We start from the raw sequence: 21,834 nt of genomic DNA, 5'->3' as shown, positions 1-21,834 counted from the left end.
TCATTTTAAAATATCAGATCAATTACGCCAAACAAAATGTGAAATCCACTGGATCCACTCTTATCCCTATAATTATATAGCTATAAATTGAATCACTTCTGTAAAAACATGTATCTAAATCAATACTATTGCACCAACTTCAAAGTAATTATTGTTTCCAGTTACGAAATGACAATCTGCAATCATCATTATTATTTTCTTAAGGAAATTATAGAGCACGAGACAATTTATCGATTTCAAAGGACTATAAACTGGTTTGACTCAATTAAATCTCAATTGTGATAATTTTGTACGGAGCGTTTTTATTAAAATGCCCTTCTGCTTTTTTTTTTTTTTTGTTGTTAACACAACATGAGAAGCATCCACAATTTGCCGTATTTATCTTCATTTACTTTTTTATTACTTGTTTGTATACTTCTCTAATTTCTTTTTAGATGTATATATTTTCCAGTTATTTTCTATTGTGTTGGGATGAATTGTCTTGACTGAAAAGTCTTGATTCCTATTGAATAGCTTCGATTGTAAGGAACTCAACCGCATAAATCGCTATACAACAACATATTATTACCTCTTGATTTTAACTTATGTTACTTGAAAGAACCCGTCTTCCAACATGTCGGTCACGGATAACAGACACAAGTATGCAATAAACAACATGCTGTGACTGACTCCTTTACTGCAAAGCTTTGCACATTCATGAACGGCTGAAACGTGTTTATGGTGCCTCGTGTGTTGCCAAGCGTCAGATATTGCGATCTCACATATTGAAAAGGCAAGAGATGTCATAGGAAAGAGTGGGAGAAATCGTTTGAGAAATCCTGTTTCAGAAAGGTATTTGCTCGTTGGATTCCTAGATTGTTCACACAAACGTAAAATCACATTGAAAGAGGAACTTTCCTTGAAGTCGTAGACCCCCCCCCCACACACACACCTTTATCTAGAGTTCAGATTTAGCTTCAAGTGATCTTTTTCTTTTCCTAAGTTGTAAGATAAACCTCGACGAGGCAAATTTTGGCAGTGATGGCTAGATGTAGACGGAGGTGACTCGATGGTGTCGAAGTTTGCCGCGTCGATTTCTCCTCGACGAGATGCAATAATTGTTTCATCGTTGGCGGTTCGTTGGTGTGTATGGGAACAGTGACTATGCAGAAATTCGAAATGATAAACGGAGGGGACATAAATAAATCTTGTTTTGATATCTTTGTCAATTCTGTTTCATTATAGTATTCAAAATTCAAGAGCGGCGTCAAGATTTTTTAGTCTACTCATGTAGAAACAAAATGTTAAGAAACAAGAGCTTAAACTTTTCTGCAATGAAGGAAATTGAAATTATTCTCCACTATAACGAATAGAAATTAACGCCAAGTTTCCAAATATGGGCTATACAGTGATTATCAATTACCCAGTTTTGAAATGTAGGGGCACTTATAGGTATTAACGTTGAGACATAGCAAGAACACAGAAAGAACAAAGAACATGCAATTCATCAAAAAGAAAAATAGAAATTCATGGGGCGTCGCCTCATTATAATGCTGCATAATATATCGTGTTGAACCTAATGCAGGAATAAATTTCAAAATTCAAATTATCAAATATCAACCCACCGCCTTAAAATGTTATTATATGTTGGATAGATGTTGACATTTGACTTGATTTATTTGACTTGTTTCTATTTCTCTTCGTAAATAATAGTTTCGTAAACATAATATGAAATCTTCTCCAAGCTTTCTAGGCTAGATGTTAACATTTGACTTTACATCTTTGACTTGTTCCCCTTTTCTTCTCTTAGAGAATAGGGCCCTGAAAATAACATCTTCTCCAGGTTGTCTTGTCGATTGCATCAATGCATATCTCCTTCCAAGATGGAAATCTCATTATATCACTTTCCTTCTCAACTGTCCTCATTCGTGTTTTTCTTGGTCTTCCGCTTTTTTTTCAATTTTTCGGGTGTCCACGTTAGTGCTGAAAATTAAATCCGGAATGGAAATAGGAAATTTTGTGTTCAATTTTTACTTTTCATTCAAGATGATAAATGTGGTTCTCGTAGGTGCTAATTTAAAAAATTATTTTACATCATTCTAATTGACAACTGTTCTTTGGTATAGTATCTGTTGTATATAATATGTCTATCAATCCAATTTTTGTGATGTAAAAGAAATTCTCACAAGCTAAAGTGCACTTATTTTCATATATCATAACACAGATCATTATGGGGTCATTGAATAAAGGAAATACTCTCAAATATGGGAATACCAAATGTAGATTGAAGCAATGTCCATAATTGAGTTCAATAATGAGACCTGCAACTTTATGATTTAAGCACGTATTGGGTTTAAAACAAGTCTTTCATTAAAGAATTTTACGTTTCTCGAGTATACATAAATGATTAAAGTGTTTTGCCAATTGGAGATCTTGAATCCAAAACGATCTCTAATTGACGAAACGCATTGTGCGTAGAAAGGGCCGTCTTGGACGAAATGTGAGTTGTTTTTTACTCATTTAATATTCTCTGAATTTTAAATTTAATTTATAGAGCATTTTCTGAACCACAGGGGATCCATCAATAATTACTTAGTACATTTTTATAATCGAGCACAGAATTACTGGCAAATCTAAAAAAAATTATAAACACAGATTGATAAATAAGTAACATACACATTTTCTCAAATGGAAGGTAAATCGTTGATTCAAATGGTTATTTAAGAATATCTGATGGGGCGTAATCGTGAGCTTTAACCCTTGGACTTCGGATTAGCCATAATCTGGCCGCTGATGGCTCAAAACATTCGTCCAGATTTATGTCAATTTGCTCAATACAATAGTATAATCCTTTCATTAAAAATTATAGCATTGTGGAGAACATTGTGCTTATTTGAGTCAATAAAAAAATTGATACGGCGCACAACTCTACTGAAAGATTTGAAAATTAGAAATTTATTTTTTACAGATAGATATACAGATAACTTGATTTCCTTTTATAATTTAAAGTCAGTTTGAAAGTTCGTTGAGTCAAACAGATAATATCATAAAATATGTACCGACGACACTTGGCTCTCAAAATCAACTAATTTTGACACTGTAAAAAGTTGTCATTTTGCGTCATCTATTTATGATATCAAGTATTATTATTACTTCCGTTGTGTTGTTGATTTAGCGTTGATCAGTTTTGTTATGTAGTAGTATGTTCTAATTGCGTGTATGTTTGTGTGTGTGTGCGCGTGTGTGTTAATGTTTGTGTGTGTTGTGTGTGGTGTATACATGTGTGTGTTGGCATTTTTCAGCAAATCGTGGCATTCATAGTGATATTATTCACTTAATCACATGAATGTATTTCAGTCGCCATTTTGATTCTTTTTTTTACTATTAGGGTTAGCTCGAGAGGTTAGTCATAAGTGTTATTAAAGGTGCTAGGGTGTTTGTTTTTCCATAAGTTAAGTAAAGGGGAGACATTCCGAAAGCTCCTACATCCCCTTTCTATTCTTTAAATTTGTATTTTCACCGTTGATATTTTGTCAGGCATTTATTTATTCAGTTTGTCATTATAAAGAAGTATTTTAAAAACTCTAGAACAAACCTTGATAGATTTGTGAAAGTTTAAAATTTCCTAATTTGACCATTGTTTTGATTTTCGGCCGCCATTGTGATTTGTTAAGTATTGAAACGTAGTGCAAAGCAGTCCGAGAGTTGTTTTTTTCTATTAGGGTTAGCTCGAGAGGTTAGTCATATGTGTTATTAAACGTGCTAGAGTGTTTGTTTTTCCACAAGTTAAGTAAAGGGGAGACAGTCCGAAAGCTCCTACATCCCCAGTATTCTTTAAATTTGTATTTTCACCGTTGATATTTTGTCAGGCATTTATTTATTCAGTTTGTCATTATATAGAAGTATTTTAAAAACTCTAGAACAAACCTTGATAGATTTGTGAAAGTTTAAAATTTCCTAATTTGACCTTTGTTTTGATGTTCGGCCGCCTTGTGATTTGTTAAGTATTGAAAGGTAGTGCAAAGCAGTCCAAGAGTTGTTTTTTTCTATTAGGGTTAGCTCGAGAGGTTAGTCATAAATGTTATTAAAGGTGCTAGGGTGTTTGTTTTTCCATAAGTTAAGTAAAGAGGAGACATTACGAAAGCTCCTACATCCCCAGTATTCTTTAAATTTGTATTTTCACCGTTGATATTTTGTCAGGCGTTTTTTATTCAATTTGTCATCATTTTTTTCTATTAGGGTTAGCTCGAGATCGGAGGATTTTTTTTTCATATAAGGGTTAGTCATAAGTCTTCTTAAAGTGCTAGGTTGTTTGATTTTCCTATTGGGGTTAATTAAAGGTACTAGGTTGAATTTTTTCTTTGGTTTAGTTGAGGGAATATATTATTAAAGTTGTTTCCCTTTGTAGGGGCTTTCGGAAGGCCTCCCAAGTAAAGCGTGGTAAAGACTTGGGACGCATTGATATAGATATCTACTGACTGATAAACCAAAATCATGCCGAATAAAGCATGGCAGCAACGACAAGCACGTCGATTAAAATATGCATCTAATCGTAATCAAGCTAATCAAGAAAATTATTCAGGCCGATGTGTACGCCAAGCTGAAGAACCACACAGTATTGACGTAGAAGTAGTTCACATTCCAGGTCAAGAGGAAGAAACTCATGTCTTATCTCCACTTCAAACTCGAACCAGAACTAGATCTACTAATACTACTACGAATACTACTTCCGCTACTTCTACTACTAATACTAATAATACAGAAACTGCTCCTCAACAAAATGTAGCTCAAACAGTGGAAATTACATCAGCTGCAGATCAAGAACAGGATACAACTACAATACCTCTTATCTCACCACACAACACAGGACGCATTAACAAAGTTTGTCGTTTTTGTATGCTGTGCCAACAGGGAAGTATCACTGGCACCTTTACAACCCCTTCCGGATAATATAAAGAGTCTTTACACGGGTAACGACACAAATTCTAAGCATTTTCGAGAACACATCCGTGCTTACAATTCTATGTTTGCATTCGCCTCCTTGGGTGTACACGAAGATTTCTTGCCTCCTGGGATATACTGTTTCCGAGTTAGTGGTACCGTCTACCATAGAATAGGTCATATTCAATCCGACAGTGATAATGATAGACCACAATTTGCCCAACTTTACATTTATGACACTGACCACGAAATTCAAAATAGACTTTTTTGGAATAGAAGTCTTAATACTGATATTTTGACAACTATATCTACCATCATGGCTACTGTTAGTCCTTTGTTGAATTATATAAGCATGCCGCTGCAGCTATTGAAGATGCTGGAGATCAAGGGAAGGATATTAGAATGGTGATGCGAGCAGATTCATCAAAAGATCCACGTAGATATAATTTACCGACTGCTTCAGAATTTGCTGTTTTACTCCCAAATAACCTATCAACTGTAGTAACCGGAGGGATATTGTATTATACCTCAAATCAGATGACCATCCAAACCAACAGTCAATTATGCGTATCAGTGAAACACATCCTCACTTTGATCCGTTGCATTATGTGCTCTTTCCAAAAGGAGAAGAAGGTTGGGTGCCCAACATTAAATTCAACAGAAAGCGAACCGGTCAGGCCAGTCCATCATTATTTTATGCTAATCGACTTATGGAGAGAGATAGTTTTAATGTAATCTTGCACGGAGGTCGTCTCCTGCAACAATAGTGTGTTGATCTAAAGTTGAAGAGCAACGCCTGCAATACATTCGATTTAATCAACAGTCATTACGAGCAGAATTGTATCAAGGACTAATGGGTGCAGTGTATCGAGGTGAGTCACAAGGAGCTACAGTAGGGACCAAAATTGTTTTACCATCTTCATTCACAGGGGGTCCAAGAAACATGCTCCAATTATACCAAGATGCAATGTCAATTGTTCGCAGATATGGTAAACCAGACTTATTCCTTACTGTGACCTGAAATCCATGTTGGCCAGAGATAACAAATGAACTGCATTCACAACAAACAGCTGCAGACCGACCAGATTTAGTCGCAAGGGTCTTTAAAATGAAATTAGGGGCATTGATGGAAGAGATAATTAAAAAAGAACTTTTTGTCAAAGTCTTAGCATATGTGAAGGTTATTGAATTTCAAAAGAGAGGCTTGCCACATTCTCACATCCTGATTATCCTTGATCGCAGTGCCAAACCCATAACTACTCAAGATATTGATAGGTTGGTGTGTGCAAAAATTCCACAAAACAAAACATTACAGACTTTAGTTTCAAAACACATGATGCATGGTCCCTGTGGCCTGGCCAATCCCAACAGTCCATGCATGAAAGATGGCAAGTGTTCCAAGAGATTTCCAAAATCATTCAGTGAGACGACACATACAAATGACTCCACTTATCCCCTGTATCAGAGACGTAATGATGGAAAATCAATCTTCAAAAGAGGAATTGCCCTTGACAATAGATGGGTTGTCCCATATAACCCGTATCTCCTCAGCAGAAAATGGCACATATCAATCTTGAGGTGTGCAACAGCATAAAAGCGGTGAAATTCATGTATAAGTATGTGTACAAAGGACATGATAGAGTCATGGTAGAATTCCAAGGGGAATAAGATGATGAAATTAGGAGATTTGTTGATGCACATTATGTTTCAGCAAGTGAATCTTGCTGGAGATTATTCCAATTTGACATGCAAGACCGATACCCGGCAGTCCAACGTTTAACTTTGCACTTGGAAAACCAGCAGTCTGTAACTTACAGAGAAGGGCATGCGGAAAAAGCTGTAAGGAGACTGAAAGACACCACCTAACAGCATGGTTTAAGGAGAATGCAATAAACCCTGAGGCTAATACTCTACTGTATACTGATATGCCGGAACATTACACGTTGGATAGTAGAACGTGCATTTGGAAAAAGAGACAGAGAAACCGCCTGGCAATCGGTAGAATGTACAGCGCCCACCCAGCAGAAGGGGAGCGCTTCTTTCTTAGATTATTGCTGCAGCATGTAAGGGGAGCAAAATAATTTGAAGACCTAAAGAGATCAGAAGTTGGAACATTACACCATACTTTTCGACAGGCCGCGTCTGCTATGGGTTTATTGGAAGACGATGATGAGTGGATAAACTGCATGGCAGAATCAGCATTTGTTGCCTCAGCAAGTCAACTCTGACAGCTTTTTGTCACGATTTTGATCTTTTGCAACCCCACAGATCCTTTTCCTTATGGAATACTTTTCAAGACCAGCTAGCTGAAGATTATTCTCATGTTGAAAGTATGACTGCTGAAGCTTGCGTTAGTAAGACACTTGAAGACGTTAACAGGCTTCTTATGATTCACAATAGATCATTAATAGATTATCAACTGCCTGAGCCTACAGAATCATACGCAACTGCCTGTCAAGTATGGGATCCAAATGAGCAACGACAAATTGCTCACAGTCGAAAAATGAAGATGAATCATGACCAACAGTTAGCATTTACTGCCATTTTGGAAGCAATTGACGTACCTGAACAAGACCGGGTGAATAATGTCTTCTTCATCGATGGCCCTGGTGGAACTGGCACAACCTATGTATATAACACGCTGTTTGCAGAAATCAGAGGTCGAGGACTTTCAGCTGCACCTGTTGCATCATCTGGGATTGCTGCAGAATTATTGCACGGTGGTAGAACAGCACATTCAACGTTCAAAATTCCAATTCCAATAACGGATAACAGCACCTGTAGCATCAGTCGCCAATCAGACTCATCTAAGTTACTGAATAGTAGTTCTCTCATAATTTGGGATGAAGCACCTATGATGGACAGGCGTGTGTTTGAATGTGTGAGAAGGACATTTTGTGACATAACAGGCAGTTCAAAACCTTTTGGGGGCAAAGTGGTTGTACTTGGAGGGGATTTTCGGCAAATTCTACCTGTTGTTAACAAATCAAATGAAGCCGATATATTAAGTGTCATGCTTAACAAGTCAATTATTTGGAATTTTGTCACCATTTTTCACCTGAACAAGAACATGAGGGTTACTGATGACAATAACTGTTTTGCAAATTGGCTTCTCCGCATCGGAAATGGTACAGAGCCGGTTTTCAGCGAAATAGGAAAGTATTCTGTTAAATTACCTACAGCGCTATGCCTTCCTAAAAATGACCCAGAATGCTTGATAAATGCTGTATACAATGATTTGAATCTGAACTTTGCGGATGAACGTTATCTATCTAAGAGAGCAATTTTGACTGCAACCCATGAAAATGTTGACAAAATAAATGCAGCCGTTCTGTCCAGGTTGACCTCATCAACTGAACAAATTTACCGCAGTGCTGATTCCATTCAAAGTGACTCTGACATCAACTTATACCCGATTGAATTCTTGAACGAACTTACACCTCCCGGACTTCTTCCACATTACATTTGAAAGCCAACACGTCAGTCATGGTGCTTAGAAATATAAATCCTAAATCAGGCCTCCTAAATGGCACCCGTTTGTTAATAATTAAATTAGGTTCAAAAGTATTAGAAGCCAAGATAATTACCGGTAGTAGAGCTGGTGATATAGTGTTTATCCCTAGAATCAATCTGACGACAACAACGGATTCAGGCTTACCATTTATTCTAAATAGAAGACAGTTTCCGGTAAAATTGTCATATGCAATGACAATTAACAAGTCTCAGGGGCAGACATTAAGCAAGGTGGGGATTTTCTCACCTCACACACGGACAACTGTATGTTGCTGTGTCACGGGTGAGAGGCTATAGTGGCTTACACTTCATGTTGGGCCACACAGAAAAATCAACCGAAGATATACCAAATTACACAGACAACCATGTTTAACAATCTGCCCTCATTAAATGATGTTGAGTACAGTATCGAATGTAAATGGTTCTTTCTCTACAAAATTGCGGGCTTTTTAATAATAATAATAATAATAATAATAATAATAATAATAATAATAATAATAATAATAATAATAATAATAATGAATGAATGAATTTATATAGCGCCTAGATCCACAATGTGCTCAGAATTTACTAGTTAGTTTTAAAATTACATAACTCTTTTGTTAGAGTAATGTGTCCCTTTATATATGTCTTATGTTCAAATTAGAGAGTATTTAACATTCCTCCCGGACACTAAAATTTTTAAAGAACCGCCCTGAAGATTCCAAAAGGATGAAACAACTTTATCGGAGAATGTAACAGAACGAGGTGATTACAAATAAATAATTCGCTCCAAGAAACTGTCGAGCACTATACCTGATTTCAGCTAACTCCCTTCAACATATACATTTAAGGGGCAGGGTGGTTCAGCGGTAAGGTGTTTGCTTCGTACCCGAAAGGTACCAAATTCGACCACCCGCAGCTGCTCTGTGTGACCTTGAGTAAGTCACCTCGCCCTAGCTCATATATATATATATATATATATATATATATATATATATATATTATATATATCCCTATTTGTTCTCACTCATATATAATCAATCATAATATCTGATAAATCCATACTAACTCACCTTTTAAAATATTTATATACATAGTATGCATATTATCTTGTTGGTCTTTAAATTGGACAGAATGTGTTATAATATCGGTAGTATGATGGCAACATTGTTCAATTTCGATGAGCAATTTGTCATCGTATTTTGAACAATCTTGCTCTATTTAATACGTGCTGGTTCATTGGTCGCTATTCGTTTGTCATCAGCAGTTTGTGTTGAGGAAAATATATACACTCAATGCGGACTTGTTTGTATAATTTCAACAATTCTCAACAACTTCTAGGGTCGGTCCAGGCGGTAGAAAATTGTCTATTGTGTCTCCCTCCCATCAATTTCCTTCTTGGTCTTATATGTGATACACTAAGTAGTTTCGCTAGTTGCTCTTTCATCATTTAGATGATATGAATAGCTGTAAACTGATATTGTGCTTGCATGATATAAGAGTGCATTAAATAACGTTGTATATTTTACATAACTATTCGCACACCATTGCGTTTTGTTTAAATTTAGTATATTTCCCTTTAATTAAATCAATTACAGAGAATATGGGGAACACCGCCGCCACCATCACCACATTTATCGGCCTTTTAATCCTGTTATCCAATATTCAACCAATCAATGTTTTGGCTATGGATCCTTACCACATAGACCTAGATGCGTTATCATTCTCCAACTGGATCGATGTCTACAGTGATTTTTGTGGAATGGAATGCATCAACGATACGCTTGTCTACACAAAGTCGGGAAACTATTGCACAGAACCTAAGTGCCTCCAATGTGAATGCGGTGGTGACTGTATCTTCAGAGGAACGTGCTGTCCTTCGTTCTACTACAACCAGAAGAAAGCAACCGAGAACAAATCAGATATATTTATTCAGATGAAGGTTCACGATCTTTTCAACAGAGCAGAATGTGGCTTTTTGCCCTCAGTAGTTAAGAAAGACTCCGTGTTTAAATTTTTAGTCGTTACCACGTGCCCAGATGATTGGAAAATTAAAACAATTCGATCCGGCTGTGAAGGAATCCCTCGTAATTTGAACAGTTTCACTCATTTAAAAGATGAAAGAACAGGCATTGCATTTAAGAACAAGTATTGTGCTATCTGTAATCGGGTAATCCAATATGCAGGGAAGCTTCAGCGTTCTGTACAAAACCATGGTAACACTTATGACTACCTCGCTGAAATCACGTCCCTCCAGCCGATACCATTTGTCGCTAAGTGCGAGTATTATAACAAATTGGTCAATGTCACAAACATCCTGGAATTTTATGATTTTGCTTACAACAGCCTTGAATGCATTTTGGGTATTGATGAAGAGACCGATATAATCAAATGCCAAGATTCTTCCATTCGTTACCCCTTTGGTTTCTGTCCAAAAGCGTCTAAAGGAATTCTTCGAGATCTATGTTACAATCTGCCACCTGTTCCAGCTTTATTTTTTAAAGGTGCTAACAACATATTTTGTCATCTTTGTGGTGGCAGAAGATTATACATACAAAATGAACATTGTCCCACAATCAGTCCTGCTGTACCATCGAATTCTCTCATTCTTTTTGGCACGGCTGGCAAAGATGATTCTGATGATATTTGTAAAAAGTACCAGAGTGGGGAGTATGTGGTAAGTTTCATTTTACCGTGAAAACTAAATTTAGAAAAATATATTATGACATTAAGTTGAAAAAAATCCAGTTAAAACCATTGAACAGGGGTAATAATGGCTGTCTCAAAAATATTGTTCTATGAAATAATAAAAAAATTGTTTCAAACTTTCAGCATGAATTATTTACTAACAAAACTCTTAATAGTAGTAGTAGTAGTAGTAGTAGTAGTAGTAGTAGTAGTAGTAGTAGTAGTAGTAGTAGTAGTAGTAGTAGTAGTAGTAGTAGTAGTAGTAGTAGTAGTAGTAGTAGTAGTAGTAGTAGTAGTAGTAGTAGTAGTAGTAGTAGTAGTAGTAGTAGTAGTAGTAGTAGTAGTAGTAGTAGTAGTATAGTAGTAGTAGTAGTAGTAGTAGTAGTTAGTAGTAGTAGTATTAGATAGTAGGAGTAGTAGTAGTAGTAGTAGTAGTAGTAGTATAGTATTAGTAGTAGTAGTAGTAGTAGTATAGTAGTAGTAGTAGTAGTAATAGTTGTAGTAGCAGTAGTAATAGTAGTACTAGTAGTAGTAGTAGTAGTAGTAGTAGTAGTAGTAGTAGTAGTAGTAGTAGTAGTAGTGGTAGTAGCAGTAAGTAGTAGTAGTAGTAGTAGTAGTAGTAGTAGTAGTATTTAGTAGTAGTAGTAGTATCAGTTGTAGTATTAGAAGTAGTAGTAGTAGTAGTAGTAGTAGTAGTAGTAGTAGTAGAGTAGTAGTAGTAGTAGTAGTAGCAGCAGCAGCAGCAGTAGTAGTAGTAGTAGTAGTAGTAGTAGTAGTAGTAGTAGTAGTCGTAGTAGTAGTAGTAGTAGTAGTAGTAGTAGTAGTAGTAGTAGTAGTAGTAGTAGTAGTAGTAGTAGTAATAGTAGTAGTAGTAGTAATACAGTTGCTGCAGCTTTAAATGAACCAGCTGTCTTATCAGAACAAAATCTCCTTTGGAAAAGGCGAAAGAAATCCTCATGCAGATCGACGTTTGTAAGAAAAAGTCACTTAAAGTCAAGTTTAATTGGACAGCTTCATGCAAAATCTACCTTTGAAAGAAAGCCTCCTGAAAAATCTACATTTAAAGATAAGACTCGGTCTAATTCCATCTGTATGAAAACCTAATCCAAAATTTCCACTGTAAAAAATTCTTCATGCAATACCTATCTTTGTATGAAAATCATATACAAAACCTATCTTTGTACAAAAATAACATGGAAAATTTACTTTTACATGACACCTCGTGCGAAATATTCCGTTTTAAGAAAACTTCATGGAGTTTCTACCTTTGTAAGAAATCCTCTTGCAAAAATCTACTTTTGAAAGAAAATACCATGAAAAATCTACTTTTTTGAAAATGTGATCAACTTTATTAAGGTTTTGAAAGGAAGTTGTAGCAACTATTCTGTTAATTTGAGTTTCAAGGAAATGTGGAATGATATATTTTATATCTTTATAGCCATCGGCACCCATATTCAATATAAACAATAACCAGAACATTTCAAAAGCAGTGGTTCAATCAGATGGACCAAACAATCTTGGAAAAAGAAACGGTGTTTCATAAATTAATAACGCGCCAACAATCATTTGTCTCATTATTCAACAATAATCTCAGGACCAACGAAGATAATACGGTTGTCCCAAATTTGAACGATAACCGGATACTGCTGAAAGATTGAATATAGAAGCCAATACATTTTTAAAATGAAATAAATACTATTACTACAAATAAACACAAACTTTAAAAACTTTCCATTAGTTTTAATGAAGATAACGCTCTATGCTTTGATGAAAAGGGAGACAACACAATATTTAAACAAAATAACTTTCATCTAGTTTAAATGTCAGTTGACTCTATAATTCGAACATGAGAAATAATGTCACATTTCTTACGATATAACCAGCGTATATAAAATTGAAATCTTTTTAACATCATCAAAATGTATGAAGATTAATCATTGTTATAACTATCAGAACATTATGCATTATTGTTAAGATTGATAGCGTTGTTGCTTTAAATATTGAGCAAGTAAAATGTATATTGACTTATTTACTTGTCTTATTACCGATAGCCTCCTAAAATTCGGACTGAGGCGCTTTGGCAGCTTCTTTGATTTGTTGAGTGAGTTGTTTCCACTGATGACGGTCTGCTGCGATGGGTCCCAGGTGTTTTACATCCTTTTCGCATCTCAGTTCTTGTGTGTCTTGAGGTCTTTATATATCGTAGTGCATATGCTTAATATGGGTCTCCCTTTCTGTTTATAATGTCTGTTTGGTGTAAAAATAACGCCATTGCCTTACTAGCTGAAAAATGTATGTCTCTCCTTAAGATAGGTCCAATTAATAGTCTCCATCTAGTTTCCAAAATTTGAATCCATAACGGTGTTTCTTCGCATTTTATGTATAGCGATTTGTTACATAATTTGGTTGGGAAGTGGATATTTAGAAGGAAGTGGTTATTCAGTATCAGATACTGAATAGTGTTTTGCCACTATTCAGTATCCGCAAGGAACTCTTTTTTATAGAGAGAGTGAAAAGTGCGACAATCTCGGTTGAATGTAAATAAACTGCTGACCGACTTCCAGATTGAACACGTGCAGTAACTGACAGCCCGATTCAAAGTTGCAAAAATATTTTGATCGTAATTTGTTAATTTCTGCTATTGTGCAATTAACATAGATCAAAATATCAAAGTAAAAGTGGCAGTCAAATACATTTTTAAATGTCTAAATAGACATGATTAAATGTCACTAAATATTCAGTGCCACCATGGTTGGTGGATATAAGCTGTTTGACTCTGAGCTTAAGGTTCGAGAGTTCAAATCCCAGCAGGGATAACTTTTTTTTTTCCCCAATATTTTTAAAATTCCTTCTGTCTATTAAAACTTTTGTTTTAATAATTTTATTTGCTTGTAATATACTTTAATGTTGACATTATACTATTGTTCTTTTATTTTTATTATTATTGTTATTATTATTATTATTATTATTATTATTATTATTATTATTATTATTATTATTATTATTATTATTATTATTATTATTATTATTATTATTATTATTATTATTATTATTATTATTATTAATATTATTATTATTTCTACTTACATACTTTTATTATTATTATTTTTTGTTGTTGTAATCGTCATCATCATCATTATTATGATTATGATTATTTTTTTTTTAATCAAGTAGTTGGAGTAATTTAATCAGTTATCGATTTATTACGAATATCTTTTATGTCTTATAATCTCGTTGTTGTTTTTCATTGATGTGCTCTTCTATTGTTTATTACTTTTTAAAATCTTGCTTTTTTCTGTTTGTCTCATTTCTTGTTGTTGTTGTTGTTGTTGTTTGTTTGTTTGTTTTTTTATTTTGTCATCTAAGACAAACCCGATTCATTATAAATATGTGAACAGACTTTCTGCCATTTTTAATTGAGCGATGTACTTCCGTGAATTAATTGCCGTATTATATTAAAATTTACGTGTAATAATAATAATAATAATAATAATAATAATAATAATAATAATAATAATAATAATAATAATAATAATAATAATAAATAATAATAATAATAATAATAATAATAATAATAATAATAATAATAATAATAATAATAATATTGATAATAATAATAATAATAATAATAATAATAATATATAATAATAATAATAATAATAATAATAATAATAATAATAATAATAATAATAATAATAATAATAATAATAATAATAATAATTTAAATAGATACTGAATATTAGACTACAATTGACATCTATTTACTGAATACACGTGGTATTTTTAGGGTGTTTCTTTTTTTACCTAACACGCCGAAACCCTACAAAGTTATGGGAAGTAGGCAGCAGTGGGGAGTGAACCTGGGACTGGGTTTCGTAAAAAAAAAGCAATTACTTTTTTTTACGAAACCCGACAATATCCGACAAAGTTATGGAAAGAAAGTAGGCAACAGTGGGGGAGTAAACCCGAGACTCAGGGAACTGTACACTATTGGGGAGTAAACCTAAGTCTATGGTTTTTCGACTGGTTTTGGCGGGTTTTGTAAAAAAGGAATTGCTTCATTCTTGTCTGGTACCCAACTCCCATAGTCCGGCTTCATTTCCAACTGGCATCCATCTTCCATAATCCCAGGTTCATTTCCACTGATATCCTCTTCTCACAGTCCCAGGTTCACTCCCAACCGGTGTGCACTTCCCTGAGTTCCGGTTCATTGCCCAATGGTGCCCACTTCCCATAACTTTTGACAATTTCGGTAGGTTTCGAAATAAAATTACATTCTGAGCTCACTGTCCACTGGTATCAGCCTCTCGCAGTCCCAGGTTCAATCCCCATTGGTGTCCGAATCCCAGATTCACTCCCCACTGCTGCCTGCTTCCCATAACTTTGTCGGGTTTTGGCGAGTTTCGTAAAACAGTAATTCCCCCTCCCCCTTGGTATTGCTTTTTTACAAAAACCAGAGTCCCAGGTTCACTCCCCACAAGTGTACACTTCCCTGAATCTCAGGATCACCCCCCACTGTTGCCTACTTCAATAAGTTTATCGGATATTGCCAGTTTCGTCGGGTTTCGTAAAAAAGTAATTGCTTTTATATGAAACTCGCTGAAACCCGCCGAAAACCAGAGTCTCAGGTTCACTCCTTACTGGTGTACACTTCCATGAATCTCAAGTTAACCACCCAATGTTGCTTACTTCCCATAACTTTGTCGGATATTGCCAGGTTTCGTAAAAAGGTAATTGCTTTTATGTGAAACTCGCTGAAACCTGCCGAAAACCATAGTCTCAGGTTCGCTCCCCACTGGTGTACACTTCCATGAATCTCAGGTTCATTCCCCACTGTTGCCTACTTCCCATAACTTTGTCGGATATTGCCGGGATTCGTAAAAAAGTAATTGCTTTTATGTGAATCGTACTGAAACCCGCCGAAAACCATAGTCTCAGGTTCACTCCCCACTGGTGTACACTTCCCTTAGTCTCAGGTTCACTCCCCATTATTTGCCTACTTTCCATAACTTTGCCCCATTTTGTTGGCATTTCGTAAACAAAAAGTAAATGCTTTTTTTTTTTACAAAACCCGCCGAAACCCAGACCCAGGTTCACTCCCCACTGGTGTACACTACCATGAATCTCAAGTTCCCTCCCCACTGTTGCCTACTTCCCATAACTTTGTCGGATATTGCCAGGTTTCGTAAAAAGGTAATTGCTTTTATGTGAAACTAGCTGAAACCCGCCAAAAACCATAGTCTCAGGTTCACTCCCAACTGGTGTACACTTCCCTGAGTCTCAGGTTCACTCCCCACTGTTGCCTACTTCCCACAACTTTGTCGGATATTGCCGGGTTTCGTAAAAAAGTAATTGCTTTTATGTGAAACTCGCTGAAACCAGCCGAAAACCATAGTCTCAGGTTCACTCCCCACTGGTGTACACTTCCCTTAGTCTCAGGTTCACTCCCCATTATTTGCCTACTTTCCATAACTTTGCCCCATTCTGTTGGGATTTGGCGCATTTCGTAAACAAAAAGTAATTGCTTTTTTTTTTACAGAACCCACCGAAACCCAGACCCAGGTTCACTCCCCACTGGTGTACATTTCCATGGATCTCAGGTTCACTCCCCACTGTTGCCTACTACCCATAACTTTGTCGGATATTGCCAGGTTTCGTCGGGTTTCGTTAAAAAAGTAATTGCTTTTATATGAAATTAGCTGAAGGCCGCCGAAAACCATAGTCTCAGGTTCACTCCCCACTGGTGTACACTTCACTGTCTCAGGTTCAGTCCCCACGCTTTGCCTACTTTCCACAACTTTGCCGCATATTGTCGGGTTTCGTAAAAACGTAACCCCCCCCCCCCCCCCCCACCCTCCCCCATTTTGTTATTGCTGTTTTACAAAACCCAGAGTCCCAGGTTCACTCCCCACTGGTGTACACTTCCTGAATCTCAGGTTCATCCCCTCCTCTCGCCCCCCCCCCCCCCCCTTACACACACACACACGCTGCTGCATACCTCCCATAACTTTGCCGGATATTGCCAGGTGTCGTCGTGTTTCGTAAAAAAGTAATTGCTTTTTATTACGAAGCCCGACGAAACCCAGTCCCAGGTTCACTCCCCACAGGTGTACACTTCTCTGAGTCCCAGATTTACTCCCACAGCTGCCCTCTTCCCATAACTTTGTCAGGTTTCGGGAAAAAAACACCGTATTAAGGTGCAAAACCACTATTCAGTGTCAGATACTGAATAGTACAAAACCACTATTCAGTATCAGATACTGAATAGTGGAAAACCGCTATTCAGTATCTGATACTGAATAGTGCAAAACCACTATTCAGTATCAGATACTGAATAGTGCTAGCCTATTTAGAATTCTCATGAGCTGATTCCGATGGTAAAGATCTAGTCTTCTTCGCATTCGGCAGTGCCCATGTTACGTTGCCAGTTGTAAATAACTACTGATTTAACAAGGCTCTCCTATAAGTTTATTTTTGTTTTTCCAGTGAAGAAATCAACATCGTCTGCGTATGCTTTTTCTGATGGTAGATGGAATTCAAATACAGCTTGAAGGACAGGCAAAACGGTGCGCACTTCCTTTAGAACATGTTCCTGGTGTCACAGTAAAGATTGTTCACAATTATCTTATTAATTTTTTATTTTAGTAAGAACTGAATTCATCTCACTGCAGTTATATTTCGGTAGGCTTAGAAAAACTTTACCTTCTAATATTAGATCGTCTTTCCTCTTATAACCTTCCCTCGAATTAATTTCTAACTAGTGAATACTTTTAGTTCTACATTCTGTCACGTAGCCACTTATTATAAAAGCTGATAGGTCTAACATTCTACACTCACTTCTCTCTACAATCTATGCCGGACGGCCAGCCTCTCCATTCCTCATACATCGATATATTTGAAGATTTTTATCTTTTGATACTTTGTGGATATCTTTATCTCCACCATCAAGACGCCGGAGCTTTTACCTTTGACAGTACGGGATCAAACCTGAGCCCGCCGTCAGAGGAATCGATAATTCATCCCTTCTCAACTGCCTGGAAGTGGAACCTTACAAACCTGAGCCCGCCGTCGGAGGAATACATAATTCATCCCTTTTCAACTGCCTGGATGTGGAATCTTACAAACTTGATATTATATTATCATAAGTTACATAATATCTCAATCTTTCTATTTGTAAATACCAGAATCCTTATTCATCTCATTTAATTAAATTTCATCTTTCTTTTTATTTCATCTTAAACAAATTGTTAATTGTTCTTCATTTTAAAGTAAATGGTAAATTCTGGGGCCTTATCTTCATATCTTTGTTTTATGCATAGTCAAGTAGCTCTTTACTCACTTGAGACCATGACACCAGGTATTCAACGAACAAAACCGGACTGAGACTATCTCCTTGGGGTGTTCCAATATTACTTAAGAACGGTATTTCGGTTGTTGCTCCGTTTACTTTGGTGTTTACCCAGGTCTCACTGAGCAGGAAACGAAGTACTCTAATTTCATAATCACTTATTATTGCTTTCAATATATTTAACTGGGCATCGTGATCTAGCGTGTCAAAGGCCACTGAAATGTCTATCCCGGTGATGGTGATATTCATTTTCTAGGATAGAGTTTTCGCGGCCAGCCATTTATGCGTCCACACAACACACGAGGTGCAGCATTCTTGACGAAATCAACTTTGGCTGTGTGATAAGTACCTTTCTATGTATGGTCGTATCCTGTTAAGAGTTATTATGGAGTTTGATTTTCGAATGGTGATCAGCAGGGTAGTTGGTCTTCTGTTCTTTGCAGGTCCTTTGGTCTTTCCAGGTTTCTGTATACAGATTATTGACCCTGGGTTTATGTTGAGGGGCGTGTGTTCTCCAAATGTGATATTAAATAAGTCTGCTATGTGTGGTCCATATTTAAATAGGACAGCGCATATATTGTCTTCTCCTGGGGCTTTGTTGTTGCTTGAGCTGTTAAATCCTTTTCTTACTTCCCTTGGTGTTATAGGATTGAGCAATGGCCGGAGAGATCCACTAAAATTGTATTCGTTTCTAAATTTCGTCTTGTAATGACTTGAAAGAACCGCTGATATCTCATTATATATATATATATATATATATATATATATATATATATAGATATATATATATATATATATATATATATATATATATATATATATATATATATATATTGTGTGCGTGTGTGTGTGAACATCTGTGTGTTGAGAGAGAGAGAGTGGAAAAGATAGATAGATAGATAGATGGATTAAGAGAGATAGAGAGATAGATAGATAGATAGAGAGAGAGAGAGAGAGAGAGAGAGAGAGAGAGAGAGACCGTGCGATTTACTCTATTTCGTGCACATGTAATCCTCATCTTATCGAACTGCTCGTATATTTATTTCCTCTTTACTCAACACATGGATATTTGTCAATGTGGATAATAAAATTTTATTTGTATATTTTACTGTGTATTATATCATTCTCATAACTTGCAAGAAAAGCAAACAAACAAACAAAAACATACAAGTAGCGCCTGATTTTCAGCCAGCATTTCGTGTCCTCTTGTCATTCCTTATAAGTATTGTCATTGATTAAAAAATATTTATGAATTCTTTAACAACGATGAAATCAATTTCACAGCATGGCTTTATTGACCTTGATAAGGACTGTGGAAAGTATCCTCAAAATTTTATTCTATTGAAAAACTATTTAATCTACAGACTGGCTGCATGCCTCTATCATGTCCAGGGGGTAAAGTTTACAACGCCACATCGCTGTCATGCAAAACAGCCATTGACCAGATTCGAGGATTGATCTACAAATATACCGTTATTTTGAGACCCGTAGAAATAATTCCACCAAAGTTGCTCACAACGCTTGCAAAAAGTCTATATTCTTACATCTCCTATTCAATTCCTTCCACGAAGTCGGCTCTACTATTCAGTGAGTATAGGTGTCCCTTCAACCATGCATATTTTGAAACGGAACAATGGATAATATTGTTCGGATACATTCAGGCAACTTTTAGATTGTCAAGAGATGAATTTGAGAATACAGTCATAAATTTATTGACAAACAATCTCTGGCTTATTCCATTCACTGATGAAAATGGGAAAGAATACAATACATCATTGAATGTCAGTTGTCTTGGAACACAGCTGTGCAAAATATATCTTGACAAGATTGTTTTATCAAAATCAGAAATGTGTAGTGAGGTGGTGGAAAAAATCGGAGTGGGTTTCAATGATCACGCAATGAATATTAGTATAGAATTATTGTCACATCTAACTTGCCCTCATGTTACCTTTAACGTCAACGATGAGTCCAAATCATTTAAGATAATAAAGAAAATATTATACGTATCTCTTACTATTTTTGATAGTGAAATAAATATTGCATGGGATCCACGATTTATGACCTACGACAGAAGCAACATTCGAATTTGTTCAAATTTTTATAAACGTCTTTTTGATGAGGTCATCAAAAGAAAATATACTATAGATAAACTAATAACAATTATCCACTACTATTTAGACACCGCATGCATTCTTGTATCCAATGGATTTTTGATCGCGTCCATTGTGACATATTTAATATTCCCATCTTTACGTACCGTACCAGGACTTAACACGTTATGTTTATGTGTATGCCTTCTGACGGCACAGGTGTCCCTATTGATTACATCTGTATTTGGTGGACGGAGTCTCCTCAATGAGACCCATTGTGTTATACATGCTTTAGTCTTACACTACAGCTGGTTGGCGTCTTTTACTTGGATGAGCACTTGCTGCATTCACATGTACAGGGTATTTACGGGGAAAATAAAGCTTTCAAAGAAGAAAAACATTTTTTGGAACTGCTTTTACTCTTTCGGAGTTCCATGGGTAATTGTAATCAGCATGATTATCATAACAACAGTGTTGACAAACGGCAAATCCATCGCGTACGACGGACAAAGATGTTTTCTTGACACAGATACATCAATGTTGATTTTGATTTTTGGTTTGCTTGTTCCTCTTTTGATTACAGTGGTAATAAATAGTATTCTCTTCATCATTACATTAGAAAATATTATAAAAGTCAAACACCTCGCAAAAGACATTAAAAACAAACAAGGGGTGGTGACTTATGTCAAACTATCTGCAGTCACAGGACTCTCTCTTCTCATTACGGCTGTTGCTATTCAGTTCAATATTCCAATTATGTCCCTGATATCGAGCCCTTTGGCCAGTCTGCAAGGCATATTCATCTTTGTTTCATTTACAGCCAACAGTCGAGTTTTGAATCTCTATAAAGATTTGATTTCACGCTTCAAAACAATGTTTGTCTCACAACCTTGATGCTGATATTACATCAACGAGTACACATGAGGATATAATCCAACAGCTGTGATTATACTTCAAGTCTTCTCCCTCTTGTATCACAGTTACCTTATTACATTACTGAGGGATTACATTGATTGAAATTCCTCTTTTGAGTTCAAGTGACACAATGGTAACATTTACATCAACAATGAAATGCTTATTGGAGATAAAATAAATCACCTAGTGTAAATATGTAAATCCTGTTGTATTATAAAAATATTATATAATAGTGATAATATTGAATTAATGTAAAACCCTATAATATACATATTATATAAATATATATATATATATATATATTATATATATATAATATATATATATATATATATATAAATCAAAAAACCTCTAAAATGATCTTTACAGCATATATTA

General features: G+C 35.7%; 1 protein-coding gene across 2 annotated transcripts; it reads left to right on the top strand.

The window, feature by feature from the left end:
* The first annotated feature begins 275 nt into the window (after positions 1–275).
* LOC144973353 (uncharacterized) lies at positions 276–21,657 on the top strand. 2 transcript variants are annotated; one of them, XM_078915669.1, is made up of 4 exons: positions 276–831; positions 9,080–9,180; positions 10,014–11,092; positions 19,816–21,657. In XM_078915669.1, the coding sequence occupies exons 3-4, from the start codon at positions 10,019–10,021 to the stop codon at positions 21,433–21,435; spliced, it is 2,694 nt and encodes an 897-aa protein (XP_078771795.1). In that variant the 5' UTR covers positions 276–831; positions 9,080–9,180; positions 10,014–10,018; the 3' UTR covers positions 21,436–21,657. The 2 variants fall into 2 exon arrangements, with proteins under 2 accessions (XP_078771795.1, XP_078771794.1); XM_078915668.1 differs by lacking the exon at positions 9,080–9,180.
* The last annotated feature ends 177 nt before the right edge of the window (positions 21,658–21,834 follow it).

Source organism: Berghia stephanieae, chromosome 5, assembly GCF_034508935.2.
Source record: "Berghia stephanieae isolate SIO BIC M18660-M18661 chromosome 5, UCSD_Bste_1.3, whole genome shotgun sequence".
In the NCBI taxonomy this organism is placed as follows: Eukaryota; Metazoa; Mollusca; class Gastropoda; order Nudibranchia; family Aeolidiidae; genus Berghia; species Berghia stephanieae.
This window is presented reverse-complemented; position numbering and strand designations above follow the sequence as displayed.